Source organism: Lucilia cuprina, chromosome 2 (assembly GCF_022045245.1).
Source record: "Lucilia cuprina isolate Lc7/37 chromosome 2, ASM2204524v1, whole genome shotgun sequence".
Classification (NCBI taxonomy): Eukaryota; Metazoa; Arthropoda; class Insecta; order Diptera; family Calliphoridae; genus Lucilia; species Lucilia cuprina.
This window is the reverse complement of record NC_060950.1, coordinates 55,437,847-55,455,538: the sequence shown is the minus strand read 5'-3', so window position 1 is coordinate 55,455,538 and position 17,692 is coordinate 55,437,847. Positions and strand designations below refer to the sequence as shown.

The following is a 17,692-nucleotide window of genomic DNA, read 5'->3' as shown; positions in this document are numbered from 1 at the left end:
TTTTATAATATGTAAACAAACCCAGCGTAGCTTAGAAATGTTACTAAATTTTAATTAAAATTCATTACACGTAGAACATCTCTGGAGTCAATTGTTTATCAGTGAACAATAAAGCAGAAATAAAAAATAAAGTGAAAATTTTTAGTAAAAAAATAATATTTAACAAAAGAAATGGATAATAAAGAAAGTATAGATGTCACCAATAATATGGTAGATAAAGTGATATCGAAAAATGCCAGCACAAACTCACTGGACACGGATTCTAAGTCTAGTTCGATTGGCTCGAAACATGGTGCGGAAATGGGCACAACGAAAGACACACCCTTTACCTATTTAGAGGGAGAAGAAGATCAGGATCAGAAAAATGATGTTACCTACGTGTGTCCTTATAGGGGACCAGCTTATGGTGCATTAACTATAACAAATTATCGTTTATATTTCCGTTCTCTGCCTTTGCGTGACCACGAGCCACCAGTAGTGGTGGATGTGCCATTGGGTGTAATAGCTCGGGTGGAAAAGATTGGTGGCGCCACTTCTAGGGGAGAAAATTCGTATGGTATTGAAATATTTTGCAAAGATATGAGAAATTTACGTTTTGCGCACAAGCAACAAAATCATTCCCGGAGAACAGTATTTGAAAAGCTGCAGTCGTATGCTTTTCCCTTATCCTACAGTGGACGTTTATTTGCCTTTGCTCATGCTGCGGCAGTGGGTAGCTCTCAGCCTGGAGAAAATGGTTGGGCGGTTTATGAACCTTTGGCTGAATTAAGACGTTTGGGTGTGCCCAACGATATGTGGAGGGCCACAAAGATTAATGAAACATATGCGGTATGTGACAGTTACCCAGCTGTATGGGCAGTGCCAAAACAAGCTTCAGATGATTTCCTGCGTAGAGTGGCACAATTTCGTTCCAGATGCCGTTTGCCGGTATTGTCGTGGATGCATCCCAGATCACAGGCTACTATCACTAGATGTTCCCAGCCATTGGTGGGTGTGGGAGGCAAACGTAGTGCTGATGATGAGCAATATTTGAACTATATAATGGAAGCTAATGCCCAGTCGGACAAATTGGCCATTATGGATGCACGACCCAGTGCCAATGCTATTGCTAATAAAGCCAAAGGTGGTGGCTATGAGTCCGAGGAGGCCTATAAAAATGTAGAAATACATTTTCTAGACATACACAATATTCATGTAATGCGTGAGAGTTTGCGCAAGGTGAAGGAGGTTTGTTATCCCACTATCGATGACTCTAAATGGTTGTCATCCATTGACAATAGTTTGTGGTTAAAGCATATTAAATGTATTTTGGCGGGAGCTGTGCGCATAGTAGATAAAGTGGAAACTATGAGTACTTCCGTGGTAGTTCATTGTTCCGATGGCTGGGATCGTACTGCCCAATTGACAGCCTTGGCTATGTTGCTACTTGATCCTTATTATCGTACTCTTAGAGGTTTCGAGGTATTAATTGAAAAAGAATGGCTTTCATTTGGTCATAAGTTCCAGCAGCGTATTGGACATGGTGATAATCGACATTCGGATGCTGATCGTTCGCCCGTATTTCTACAATTCATAGACTGTGTTTGGCAGGTGTCGCAACAATATCCAAATGCCTTCGAATTCAATGAACATTTCCTAATAACCATTATCGATCATTTATACTCGTGTCGTTTTGGCACATTCCTTTGCAACACAGAGGCCGATCGGATACAAGAAGGTGAACGTTATTACTTATTCATTTAAAATGAATTTAACAAATAATTATATTTTCAGATCTCAAACACAAGACCATTTCTTTGTGGACCTACATCAATTCCTCCTTGGATCAATATTTGAATCCTCTATATCCCTCTTTCACACAGGGTGCCCAGACTATATTGCGTCCTATTGCTAGTATGCGCATTGTTAAAATTTGGAAAGGTCTCTATTGTCGTTGGAATCCCAGCATGAGACCTCAAAATAAAATTTATAATCGTACACGTGAGCTATTGGCTCTGCAGGAACAGTTGGTTAAACAAGTTAGCGAGAAGCGTATGAAGGCCAATATGCGTCAGACAATTCAGGCTTCCACACGTCTGGCCTCACCCATGCATTAAGAGAATTTCTTTTTTAGGTCATTCTTTCAAACAGTAATTATATACATATATGTATTTTTCTTCCTTTTTCAAAGGCATGCGAAATATATTTTTAATTATTTTAAGTATTTTGTTTTGATTTTCTTCATATCTTATTTTAATTTGTTTATGTCGTTAAAAAATCTCAAATATAATGGATTTATATTTATATATTATAATAAATATTTACTACTTTAATAATAACTATGTATATTGTTATTTCGAATAAACACAGCACATAAGAGATATCTAAATCCTTTCTATATGAAATTAATTCTAGAGGAAAACAAAAAAAATTATTTATTATTATTTTCAATCATTAACAGTCGCAGAAATCATAAATCCTAGAAAGATAGATAGATAGATTGGTAGATAGATATATTGGTAGATAGATATATTGGTAGATAGATAGATTGCTAGATAGATATATTGGTAGATAGATAGATAGATAGATAGATAGATAGATAGATAGATAGATAGATAGATAGATAGATAGATAGATATATAGATAGATAGATAGATAGATAGATAGATAGATAGATAGATAGATAGATAAATAGATAGATAGATAGATAGATAGATAGATAGATAGATAAGTAGATAGATAGATATCTAGATAGATAGATAGATAGATAGATAGATAGATAGATAGATAGATAGATAGATAGATAGATAGATGTTCGTTTTAACTTAAAACTTTAGAAATCATTACACAATTTCCCTACAGTACTTCTTCAAAATTTTACCTAAAATTCATTCATTCTTCAATTTAATGATTTTGACGGGGAAAACTATTTCTCTGTTCATTAACACCATTTTGGCCAAAAATTGTCTTAAAACTTGTATAAATCACGTTTTGCACCAGTTGTACGTGGACAATTTATTTGTCACAAACAACAGTTTTGCTTTGTGAACTCTCAATAAAAACAAAGACATTCCATTTTAATTTTGTAACTCAAAAAATAATCAAAACAATAATGAAATGTACATGATTAGGGCGGTTTGTGGGAAAACAATTCAATTGCATTACATTTACTATAACAACGAGTACAATGTGCTGTTTCAGAGTCTACTCCCTCCCGCAGTTTTTGTTGTTATAACTTGTTGGAAAAACACAAGAAACATTTGCAGCAATTGATGAAACGTTTAGAATTTATTATAAACTTTGGAAATAAAATTTAAACGTTTCTCATTTATATATTTTTTTTTGCAGATTTCTTTTCGTTTTCAAGTTTTTCATTGAAGCACGTGATGTGTTAACAAAATAGCATAAATTCTCTTACTTTTAGGTTCAATCTAAATAAAAGAAGTGATTTAAAGTTTAAATAAATTGCTGTTCTTATTAGAATCTATAAAATTCTTTTATTTGTATGTAGTATGTTTATAATGAACTTAAATAATATTGTTTATATGGGGTTGGTAAGTTACAATAAAGGTTTTCATTTAAACACTTAAGTTTCCCATTTGTGCAAGTGGGCAAGTTTATTCGACATGTTTCATGAAATCCCTGTTGAAATTCTGTTCAATTGCAATATTTATAAAGACTTAAATGTAATGTCAAACAAAATCGAAAAATAATAAATAAATTATTTTAACAAAAAATTTTACAAAATATATTTAAAATGTGAATATTCAATGCACAATGTGTTTGCGCAAGTTTACAGGTCTAAATAGTCGCTCATGTACAGGTTGCACAGATTACGAGGGTTTTGAACGTTTAAATGAAAACCCTTAGGGCGGGTTTTATCGATAGAGATAATCTTCATTCTTTGGTTAAACCGGGTTTAATAGATGTTTCGTGTTTTTCAGTTATCAGTAAAGTTACTTATTATCTTAGTTTAACTGAGTGTAATTGGCCAATTAAACTCAAGTTATAAGTGAAAAAACATAATTAACAAAAACAATAAAACAATGATTTCAGAAGAACAAAAATTTAATATTTTAAGTAAATTGCAATTTTCTGATTTTTTTTGTTTTAAATGTTTATTTAACATTTTTCCAAAATTTTCCATTTTACAAAAGTATTGTTTGCAAAAAACAGCTGTTCATTGTTTATGTTTTTGAGTGAAAAGTTGGCAATACTAACAAAGTTAACTGAACTTAAATCTAAAACTGAAAAACACAATCATCGGTTAAAGTCCGCCTAAATTTGTTCCGAGTTTAATCTAACAGCAAGTTAAGCCTAGTTTAACTGAGGAGTAAGAAACCCGGCCTTAATGATTTAAATTTTAAACGTATACTTAATAATTGTCAACACATTTTGTATTCCTTATACGACTTGTTGTCATAAGTGTAACGAACAAAATGCACACACAAATACAGATATATGTATGTAAATACGTGTGTATATGATTACCAAGAAATTCCTCAAAGACGAAAGAGAGAGAGAGAGAGAGAGAGAAAAAGAAGTGTGGAAAAATATATAGTATTTTCAACACAACTAGTAACCCGAAGTGCTTCATTTAATCTAATCTTTATTTAATCTTAGTTTTAGAAGCAGTAAGGGCGAGTTTTTCTGATAAAGATAATCTTCATTCATTGGTTAAACCTGGTTTAATATATGTTTCGTGTTCTTCAGTTATCAGTAAAGTTACTTATTATCTTAGTTTAATTGAGTGTAATTGGCAAATTAAACTCAAGTTATAAGTGAGAAAACACAATTAACAAAAACAATAAAACAATGATTTCGGAAGAACAGAAATAATATTTTAAGTAAATTGCAATTTTCTGATTTGTTTTGTTTCATTAATTATTGTTTTAAATGTTTATTTAAATTTTTTTCAAAAGTTTCCATTTCACAAAAGTGTTATTTGCAAAAAACAGCTGTTCATTGTTTATGTTTTTGCGTGAAAAGTTGGCAATACTAACAAAGTTAACTGAACTGAAATCCATAACTGAAAAACACAATTATCGGTTAAAGTCTGTCTAAATTTGTTTCGAGTTTAATCTAACAGCAAGTTAAGCCTAGTTTAACTGAGTAGTAAGAAACCCGCCCTAAAACCGTCTTGTGGATAGCGTTAAAAAATGATAATCCCAGAGTAAATTTGAACGCATCATTAGAACGGTAGCCATTATGGTAAAAGGTACTCTTACGTCAACACTTTAAAGTGCCATTCAGCTGTTTACCGATGAATCAGATACACACACAGATGTATGTTATGGTAGTCCGAGCGGAGCAGTGATAATGAGACACATCGTACACACGGACGTCCTGGAACCCAAGGAATAGAAGAAGGTAATAATTGTGCTAACGTACTGTCAAAATATGAAGTAAGCCATACGACTGACAAAATTTTCATTCGTATTCATTGATATTGCGTTGATATTATACATACATCTGTTATCATGATCATCCGTTATATTTCAAATCATATTAGAGTAATTTAGGATACTTCTGAGCGTTTAAAATTATCATATATGCTTTGATTTTCTGATCCTAAAAGATACATTCGTCAGCAGAAAATAGTACCTTATCCGTGACACTTCTAAGAAAATAATTTTTGAATATTTTAATAGATTTTAAGAGATCATCACATATAGCATTTTTTTAATCATATTTGAGGAATTGATGATTCTTCTGAGCGATTAAATTATATGCTGACATTCGTCAGGAGAAAATGATAGCCTATCCTTAACTATTCTAAAAGAGTGTGTCCTTCTTCTTAGCAGGTTTTTTTTTATCATATTCGAGTAATTTATGACTCTTCTGAGCGATTAAAATTAATTGCATATACTCTAATTTTCTGTTCCTAAAAGATAATTTCATCGGGAGAAAAAAACCCTATCTGCGACTCTTCTAAAAGAGTATTTTATGTGCCCCTCTTTTTATATGTTCCTCTTCTGATCAGTTCTAGGATTCTATAAATCGACTTTCGAATAATCGAACAATCGACTTTTTGTCGAAAAAAGTCAAAGTCGACTATTTTGTTCAAAAAAAGTCGATTACTCGACTACCGTCTATGAAAAAAGTCGAGCCGACTTTGTAATAAAAAGTCGGAAAAAGTCGAAAAGTCGACTATTTATAAAATACTAAAAGTCAAAAAGTCTATCGTCTATGAAAAAAGCCAACTTTGTAATAAAAAGCCGAAAAGTCGGAAAAAGTCGAAATGTCGACTATTTATAAAATACCAAAAATCAAAAAGTCTATTGTCTATGAAAAAAGTCGAAAAGTCGTAAAAAGGTCGGAAAAAGTCGAAACCTCGAAAACAGTAGAAAAAAATCAAAAATAATCGAAAATATTAAAAAAAATGGAAAACAAGTCAAAAGCTCTAAAATAGAAGGAAAACCTCGAAAAAAGTAAAAAAAAAATTGTCGAAAAAAGTGGAAAATAATCAAAAAGTCGAAGTCGACTATTTTGTTCAAAAAAAAGTCGATTACTCGACTATCGTCTATGAAAAAAGTCGAGAAGCCGACTTTGTAATAAAAAGTCGAAAAATCGGAAAATGTCGATTATTTATAAAATACTAAAAGTCGAAAAGTCTATCGTCTAAGAAAAAGTCGAAAAGTCGTCTTTGTAAATAAAAGTCGAAAAAAATCGGAAAAGTCGAAAACTCGAAAATAGTAGAAAAAAGTGAAGAATAGTCGAAAATTTTAAAAAAGTGGAAAAAAGCCAAAAACTCTAAACTAACTAACTATTTATAAAATACTAAAAGTCTTAAAGTCGACGTTTAACTAAATGAAAAAAAGTCGAAAAATCGATTTTGCATAAAATGCAAAAAGTCGACTTTTAATTAAATGCAAAAAGTTGACTTTTCGTTTCAACTATAAAACCCTAATCAGTTCTGACTCATCTCTTTTGACTCATTAATAAGTCGAATTACTGACCGTTTAAAAGTAATTTTCGAATCATATTTAAGTAGTTTTCGAGGGTTTTCTCTTTTTAATCTTTTTGGGTCATCAAAAGCAGTTAAAAAAGACTCAGTTTACAATCTTCCAAATGCTCGTTGGGATATTACATATGGTATAATGTAAGCAGGCTTTTAGTAATATTTGGGTGTATAACATTCATAGCTGCTATTTAAATTAAGAAAAAATAAAAAAAAAATATATAAAATAAACTAATGAAGTGAATTCAATTCAAATGAATGCAAACAAGAGCCCAAAATCATATCATCCGGCATCGAAGACGAAGGACACAAAAAATGCTGTAAAATAAGTTTAACCACTGCAATGAGACCACCATCATCCATCCTCAGTATATCAACATATCGTTCACCCAGATAAATTTCATTGAATTGTAGCAAACCAAGTACTTGGTAAACACCTGAAATGTTAAGAAAATAAAAATATTCTTCAAATAGAATAAAAGGAAAAAGGAATAAACTTAAATGATATTTATAAATGTAAATTTTATTTCAATAAAATCACTGAATGATTGACCAACGAAATTGAAGCCACAGAACCACAAATATTGAAGTTATGTACAATCGAATAGTAGAAAAGTTAATGCAATGGAAAATGTAAAAGTAGAACGACTGAATTCTACAACTTATGGGGATGAAAATAAAATAAAACAAAATTATTGAAAGCGGATTTAATATTAAAATCAATGAGGCGTTAATGTATGGAAATCTCGTTAAAATAGGACATTTAAATTTTAGTTTAAATAAATTAAGCTTTAGCTAAAATTTTTGGTAAATATTCGTAGAAAAGAGACCTACTTTTAGGATTAACTATGAAGCATTTCTCATGAATTTTATATGGACTTAAATACATTAGTTTCTAAGATAGTTATGTAATTTTCTAAAAGGGGATATGGATCGAAGGATGATATGTTCGTTCGTTGTTTAATGTATTATCAATTTAATTCAGAAGTGCCCAGCAAAAACATTAGTCATTTTAAAGTAAGATTTTAAAATGCTTATTTAACTTACACAATAGACTTTTACGGTGATACCATTAAAGTCTTGTACTTTCAAAAGTATTGAGTTAAGTAAGTAGTTACTTCGATCGCTTGCACTCAAGAAAAACATACATTTTAAAGTAATTAGTTAAAAAGCTTAAAAGGGCAGTTTCCTTAATTCATTTGCATTTTAACTCGTTATTTTAATACAGTGTTGACTACTTACATAAGTACACATATATGTAATATTGAGTTAAAAACAAGTAATATTTCTATATTCGTTTGTGCCGAATGTTATATACCCTTCACCAAGTATGTTTTAAAAAACAGTCTTTATTTATTTTGTATATCTGCACACATTTCACACATAACATACACACAAACAAATATAAACTGTAGCAGAAAGAAATATTAACCGTTGTACTGTAATACCACCGTCAAACTGTATTACCACCCTCAAACAAAAATGAGCTGTATTACCAACATAGTACTGCTTTATCTCCTTGTTCTTGTTATACCCACTTACCTTCGTGAGAACAGAACAGCATCCAAACAGAAAAAAATACACAGCTGAATAAAACCAAATACATCTCCACACGCACATGTACATCTTTATTCAATTCACAATGTTGTTGTTGCTTTTTTAACAAAGCATGAAAAAATGTGGCTTTTTTGATGAAATTTTTTAGAGGTTGTCTCGGATTTTTGCTAATATCTCCGTTATTTATAGACCGATTTTGCTGATTTTAAATAGCGATCTTCTCGAAAGCATGTCTAACTGAATTATTAAAGATTCGGATCTCGCCGATATCTGGGGACCTCTAAAAACTTATTTTAAAAGACAGACAGATAGACAGACAGATAGACGGACAGACAGACTGACATGGCTTAATCGACTCCGCTATCTATAAGGATCCAGAATATATATACGTCTGGGTATTAATCCTTGTAAAACGGAACTGGTACTATTTACCAGAAGGTATAAGGTAGACAATTTCAGATTGCTAACGCTAGATGGCGTCCAACTAGGTTTATCTAGAGGAGCTAAGTATTTAGGGAACTTCCTTGATAGTAAGCTGTCATGGAAGGAAAATACTCAGGAAAGAGTATTTTCATTCTGAACCTGTCACCTATAGAACATTTTGTAGCGGGCGTGGCTCTACGAGTCTTCGATAGTGAAACCTTCGCGTGACAATCATACAAACATTTTGTATGAAGTAGGTCTGCTTGATCGGGATAATTCCCTTCGCGGAATTTCGGATTATGATATCACGACTCTATACTTCGGGGAAGCATCTTTGAGAGAATTTCCAACTAGGGATGATTGGCTTGTATCCGATAGTCTGTTTGGTGGGTCCAATATGGATATATCGCTGATATCAACATAAAACGGTCATACAGACTCCCTGACGAATGTAGTGTCTTCCAAGCAGAGATCCTTGCGATCTGGAAAGCGACGGAACTGATGGCAGTTTATGTTGTTGGTCAAGCTGCTCTTAAAGCATTGGATTGTCACACGGTACACTTGCACCTAGTTGGAGATTGTAGAAATGCTCTTAAGGACATTATAAGACTGTTTGTCATTAGATTGTGTTGGGTGTCAGGGCACTTAGGTTCGAACCTAATCTAGCTAGTTGATATTCGAAAGAATTCGCGATATCATTAATTATTCCTGGTAAATTGGATATCAAAGGCGCTGTGGCCAAAACTTGATATGGGTGCTACCAAAATACTTGTAGTACTGGACAGACACAGTCTAAGTGTTCTGGTGGGGATTCTAACCGGACTATTGCAGGTTATGCGAAGATGAGGAGGAAGTAGAGACGATCGAGCCAATGTATTAGGTTACAGAACCTCAGACTGAAATGGCTACGGAATAGGTTCCATGCCGAACTGGGGGAAATTGCAGGACTTAACCCTCGCATTCTACTAGGTTTTGTCAAGGGAATTAGAAACTTCTTTGACAGGGTTTTATAGGTGAATATGGATTTCCTTTATTATATATAAAGGAATTATCTATAATTATTACAATGGACCTTATGGTCTCCGAGTGTAACATAACCTTTTTTGGCTCACTAACTTTTTTAATATGAGAAAGTTACTTCTCTTGTCAAATCTTTTTATTTAATTTTGTAAACAATAAACAGCTGTTGAAAACAAAAGCAAAAATTGCAAATGAATTGTTTACAGCAAGTTCACGATAGCAATTTTCCCAAGGCGAATATATAGTTTTGCCATGAACCTTATTTTCGAGGTGAATGACAATTTCAAAAAAATGGGCTCAATCTTTAAGAAAGTTATACTTTGATCTCCATCACATCTGCGATTTGAAATATTATGTACATATGTCCTTACTACATGTAAATATGTCCATTTTTAAGATGTTATAACTGCTCGAATACAACTTTATTCATAACATGTTGTATAGCAGCAGAAAGTTCATTCTGTCAGCATTAAAATAACATCTTAACAACTGACATATCTTCTTTCATCTTTGAGATATCTTCAACTTCATATTCGGATCTAATAGTTTTCAAAACTTTAGAAAAGTATACAAATTTTGGGCCTGTGTTACTGATAATATGCCATTGAAAGCTCCTCTCAAAGACCTTTAACACGAAATGAAAATTGCATATAAATTGCAAATTTGGAAAACTCATAAAAAAATATGTTTTTAACCTTTGACTCAGTTCAAAAAATATTGACCCCAGGAGAACACTTTTGGAAAATAGTATCTTAAAATGATTCAAGTTTACATTTCCGTTTTCTTAATTTTTTCCTGTTCAAATAGGACCACCCTAATGTATACCTTTTTGGAATTCTCCTCACGGATACTTACACGTGTCACTGATAATGCTGCATTTGCTGTTTGTTTCGCACACATGGCACATGCCTTCTCTTCATTGTAATTCCCGTTTTTGTTGCTTCTCATGTAGTTTTCTTATTTTATGCATCCGGTCGTCCAAGTGGCCGCAGGACAAATATATAAAATTTTCTTTAAAATGATTCTTTGCTTATGTGTGACCAGGTTAGTAGTAGTGTATGTCTTAAAACTGTCTAGGATTTCATTATTCGTTTAGGAGTAAAAGTCAGGAATTACAGTAGCATGTCAGAATCATTAGATGAACTTGTAGAACGTGTACCATTTTCTTTTTATTATTTTTAAATTTTATAAATTATCTATGAAACGAGACAACTTATATGCGCCACTAATGCGAATTTCTAAACGTTATGGTTGCTAATTGTCACATTTTCGCAAAAGTTACTTAATTTGCACCAATCATAAATATGAATACAATTATGAAAAATTTTGCTTCCATAATGTTGCATATGGTGTAAAGATTCCTCTTCTTAAACTGTTTCAAACAAGGTTAAACTAAACTTCCTTTCTAGCCCTACTGTGCACTATTAGTAATGTAACAAGCTTTAAACAAAAATTTGCTCACTCCTTTCAGAATAAAATTTATTTTGTGCTATTCCTAGCTATTTTAATTTGTCAGGGGTCGAAGGTTATAAAAATTTCACCTACTGTAATTCCTACAGCATTGGACTATAAATCACTTTAATGCAATATTTTAAATTATTTACATTTAATAACAGAAATACAGTTTGTACATCGAACACAGATACAAAGCCCCCAAACTTATGAATTATATGTTTTTGTATCTGTGTTAAGACAAACAATGAAGTTAATCAAGAATGAATAAACAATTACAATTGATCAATACAAGTTTTTGGTTTTGTATGAATAACTATCATTTGTATAGAAATATTGAACAAATATTAAAATCAAAGTGGAACAATTGATAATATCTTTACTATCTATTGAAGTAATTTTATGACCTCTGATTATAGACTAGACTATAGACCAGACTATAGACTAGACTATAGACCAGACTATAGACTAGACTATAGACTAGACTATAGACTAGACTATAGACTAGACTATAGACTAGACTATAGACTAGACTATAGACTAGACTATAGACTAGACTATAGACTAGACTATAGACTAGACTATAGACTAGACTATAGACTAGACTATAGACTAGACTATAGACTAGACTATAGACTAGACTATAGACTAGACTATAGACTAGACTATAGACTAGACTATAGACTAGACTATAGACTAGACTATAGACTAGACTATAGACTGGACTATAGACTAAACTATAGACTAAACTATAGACTGGACTATAGACTAGACTATAGACTAAACTATAGACTAGACTATAGACTAGACTATAGACTAGACTATAGACTAGACTATAGACTAGACTATAGACTAGACTATAGACTAGACTATAGACTAGACTATAGACTAGACTATAGACTAGACTATAGACTAGACTATAGACTAGACTATAGACTAGACTATAGACTAGACTATAGACTAGACTATAGACTAGACTATAGACTAGACTATAGACTAGACTATAGACTAGACTATAGACTAGACTATAGACTAGACTATAGACTAGACTATAGACTAGACTATAGACTAGACTATAGACTAGACTATAGACTAGACTATAGACTAGACTATAGACTAGACTATAGACTAGACTATAGACTAGACTATAGACTAGACTATAGACTAGACTATAGACTAGACTATAGACTAGACTATAGACTAGACTATAGACTAGACTATAGACTAGACTATAGACTAGACTATAGACTAGACTATAGACTAGACTATAGACTAGACTATAGACTAGACTATAGACTAGACTATAGACTAGACTATAGACTAGACTATAGACTAGACTATAGACTAGACTATAGACTAGACTATAGACTAGACTATAGACTAGACTATAGACTAGACTATAGACTAGACTAAAGACTAGACTATAGACTAGACTATAGACTATAGACTAGACTATAGACTATAGACTAGACTATAGACTAGACTATAGACTAGACTATAGACTAGACTATAGACTAGACTATAGACTAGACTATAGACTAGACTATAGACTAGACTATAGACTAGACTATAGACTAGACTATAGACTAGACTATAGACTAGACTATAGACTAGACTATAGACTAGACTATAGACTAGACTATAGACTAGACTATAGACTAGACTATAGACTAGACTATAGACTAGACTATAGACTAGACTATAGACTAGACTATAGACTAGACTATAGACTAGACTATAGACTAGACTATAGACTAGACTATAGACTAGACTATAGACTAGACTATAGACTAGACTATAGACTAGACTATAGACTAGACTATAGACTAGACTATAGACTAGACTATAGACTAGACTATAGACTAGACTATAGACTAGACTATAGACTAGACTATAGACTAGACTATAGACTTGACTATAGACTAGTCTATAGACTAGACTATGGACTAGACTATAGACTAGACTATAGACTGGACTATAGACTAGACTATAGACTAGACTATAGACTAGACTATAGACTAGACTATAGACTAGACTATAGACTAGACTATAGATTAAGCTACAGACAATTTGTTTCTTTTCTGTTTGAATATTTTATTATTCAACACGTGTTTTTCGTAGACTTTTTTAATTTAATACAGACCTTTACGATTTGTTTCCATTGATACACAGAAATCAACTGCAAGTAAATATATATTTATTTTATTCTCACTTTATAAATATTTTTAACTCAAATATTTTATTATTTCACTCATTTCAGTTTGAGATAATAGTTTAATGCGCACAAGCAAATTATTCGTATTTTTATGAATGAAAAAAATATATTTAGTTTACCAGCATGTGGCTAATGTCAAATAATAAGTAGACAGTTTTATGATGTTTTTTATAAGAATATCATCCATTAATACTATAGAGTACTTTAATTTAATTTCCTTTATCACAGCGTATAAGTAATCGTTGAAATTGTCTGTTTATATTTTAAAAACTCATACGTCTAGTAGGCTTCGAACGATTTGCCCATTTATACGTTTTTGTTTAATGACAAAATAAATGAATACTGAATATTTAACTAAAGTGTAAGTCGCTTATTGTAGACCATAAAAAACTCTAAAGTTGTGAGTTTATATACTATGTAATTTATTTTTTGTCATAAAGTATTTATGATCAAATTCACCGATATGTTAAGGCAATTTATTGATAAAAAACTGTTTGTTTTTTAAAAAAGCTGTTTATAAGTTCTAGTGTCAACTGTGGGTCGATTCATATAACTTTGGGTGAAGGAAGTTATATATACATAACGAATGTCATCGTAATATTAGTGTCTGCTAATAAATTATGAATATTTTAGTCAATTTCTGAAGGTAAATTTTTTTGATTAATCTGAAGATGTTATAGTTAAGTGTTGAATCACTTTGTATGTTGTTTTCAATATATGGACACCCTAGGAACTGTCATAAAATGCACCATTAATGAGCAATTAAAGAAATAAGAGAAATAGATGATAAAAGACAAATATCATTAAAAAACGATTGTTATAAGAAACCATAATAATCATTTTTCATTCATTTTTAAAGAATTCACTAAACAAACTTAACCAAAATTTGCATATTATATGTAGCCAAGAGGTAAATAAACGTTTGCAAAAACTTTATATTAAATGTTTAAATTGACACTAAAGATTTTTATCTTTTGTATACTTTAATAATTCCATAAGAAACTTCATGGAATATCTTAAAAAATGCTAAAAAACATACTTTCCAGGGATTTGTATAGGATTTTTGAACTATGGAGTCCCAAGAGTTTATTATTAAAAAATACAAAAAAAAAAAAAAAATGACGAAGAATTAACAACTTTTTACCACAAACAATGTTAAAAGATAATGCCAAGTGATAATCTTTTTACCACTTTATACCAGTTCTAGTAACGTTTTGGTTGCTTTCTCATTTTGTTTATTTTCATCTTAAATGTCCTAAAGCTATTTAAGGGTATAAGAGACTTACAATAGAATTAAAAACAACAAAGTTATATGCATATTTTTATTTAATAAAGTTAAATTTGAAAAGTCCTTGAAGTTTATTATAGAAATGTATAAAATTACATTAAGGCGGCCAAGATTGTACGTTAAGATGATGATAATGGTTCCATGTATTAAAAAAAGTAGATCTAACTAACTAACTAACTAATTAACTATCTATCTATCTATCTATCTATCTAACTAACTAACTAACTAACTAACTAACTAACTAACTAACTAACTAACTAACTAACTAACTAACTAACTAACTAACTAACTAACTAACTAACTAACTAACTAACTAACTAACTAACTAACTAACTAACTAATTAACTAATAAACTAACTAACTAACTAACTAACTAACTAATTAATTAATTAACTAACTAACTAACTAACTAACTAACTAACTAACTAACTAACTAACTAACTAACTAACTAACTAACTAACTAAATTACTAACAAACTAACTAATTAACTAACTAACTAACTAACTAACTAACTAACTAACTAACTAACGAACTAACTAATTAACTAAATAACTAGCTAACTAGCTAATTAGCTAACTAACTAACTAACTAACTAACTCACTAACTAACTCACTAACTCACTCACTCACTCACTAACTAACTAACTAACTAACTAACTAACTAACTAACTAACTAACTAACTAACTAACTAACTAACTAACTAACTAACTAATTAACTAAATAACTAACTAGCTAACTAACTAACTAACTAACTAACTTACTAACTTACTAACTTACTAACTAATTAACTAACTAACTGACAAACTAACTAACTAACTGAGGCCCAATCTTTAGGTGAAGGATTAGGGATTAAAATAGAAAAAAGTCCTCGAAAGTACTCAATTAGTTAATTTTGTTTGCTAGTTTAAGCTCCCAATAGAGGTGGTTTAAACTTCAGAAAGAAATGCAAAAGTGTAAACAGCTGATGTATTGAAATGATTGATTTATCGATTAGTATAAATTATAGGGAATAATATATCATTTTGTTTTAAATTTAGGATTTCATTAATTTTCATATTACATTTACAATTGCCTTCTACTTTTTTATAAAACATGAATTACTTTGACATTTTCTGATTTTTTTTTATGGCAACACTGCAAAGTTTAATCTTGTACTCAAAAACATCAAGGTGATTTACATCAGAATCAATTTCTTTTTAGATTAACTAATCTAATTATTATTTGGCATTTGACAGCCAACTTAAAAACCCGCTCTAAAATACCTAACCACATTTCGTTTAAAGATGCTTAATACAATCGCGTTTCGAAAGTTCTTAGTTCATTAACACACATTTTGAAACTTTTAAAATTCTGCAAATCACGTTTATCACAAGTTGTACGTGGACAATTTATTTTTCGTAACTAATAGTTTTGTTTCTCATTTAGTACATAAACTCTAAATAGTATTTGGTATTTACAAGAATAAACCATTCATTTAGACTAATAAGTTGTGCACCCTAAAATCAGATTTGAAAAGACTATTTAATAGACCTTAGTTACATGAACCCAGCAAAAACGTAATGACTTTTAATTGTAATTACTTACCTAACGACTTAATTTTTAAGGACTACTACATATCATCTGGATTAATAGAAGTAATCTACACTTTTTACATACATTATTTTAATGCGATTTACAACGACTACTTGTTCCAATTACCTGTATACGTTTGTGGTAAGTAATTTCCTTCAATGACATCATGACTTAAAATGCTATTGTGTAAGTGAATTTTTGCATCTTAACCCCTTACATGGTAATGAAAGTTCTGAGAAGTTTGAAAAGTCATATTTGCTTAGTTTAGGGTACAAATAAGACCATTAAACCACAATAAAAGGAAAATAGTTATAAAATGTACATGATTTGGGCGGCTTGTTGGAAAACAATTCAATTTCTTTATAAAACCATTGAAATGTGTTGTTTTTGTGTCGTCTGCACAAGAAGCAATTACAGCAAATTGATGAAATTTTTAGAATTTATTATAAACTTTTGTTGTTGTTATTTTTTAAGGAAGTTTGAAGGGAAACAAATAGTTTATGAGAGTTAAACGTTTCTTCAAAGCACGTGATCTGTTAACAAAATAGCATAAGTTCTTTTAGTCTCACGTTCAATTTAAACAAAAGAGGTGATTTGCAGTTAAAATAAATTGCTTGTTAGAATCTATTTAATAATTTTATATTTATGTTCCGCTTTAATAATGAACTTAAAATAAATAGTTTATGCCAAATAATATTTTAAAATACTAATGACAAAATGAAATGAATCAAGTCAATAAATAGTTTTAAACGTATGATTGTCATCACTTTAATGCACGACTGTTATTGGGCCAATGTTTTTACTAATAGGGGGGTTGGGTCAATTATGGGTCGATCCTCATAAAATTTGGTAGACAGAATTTGACTCGTATTAATTTTATTTGTGTCGAATTTCATCGCTACATTCGTATTTTTAAGCCATTAATGAGCGTTGCTGTCATTTTCTGTAGGGGAAAAAAGTGGTTATGGATCATACTTACTTATGTCGAATTTTATCTCTATATTCGTATTTTTAATCATGTTATGACTTTTAAAGCTGCTTTTCGAGAGGCCACTTGTATGGGGGCTATTCGAAAACGTGAACCAATATTGTCTATTTTTAATACCAAATAAACCTTACCTAAAATAAAAATTATTTAATAATTTTAACTTTCTAGCTTTTTTTTTTTAATGAGGAATGACAAAATCAATATAGGGTAGAAGGGGGATCATGTGCCATAGGGGC

At 30.9% G+C, this 17,692-nt stretch overlaps 1 protein-coding gene across 1 annotated transcript; it reads left to right on the top strand.

Moving 5' to 3' along the window:
* The first annotated feature begins 75 nt into the window (after positions 1–75).
* On the top strand, positions 76–2,368 carry LOC111688066 (myotubularin-related protein 2). Its single transcript, XM_023450557.2, has 2 exons — positions 76–1,717; positions 1,774–2,368. Exons 1-2 carry the CDS (start codon positions 172–174, stop codon positions 2,094–2,096), a joined length of 1,869 nt encoding a protein of 622 aa, XP_023306325.1. The 5' UTR covers positions 76–171; the 3' UTR covers positions 2,097–2,368.
* Positions 2,369–17,692: the final 15,324 nt, after the last annotated feature.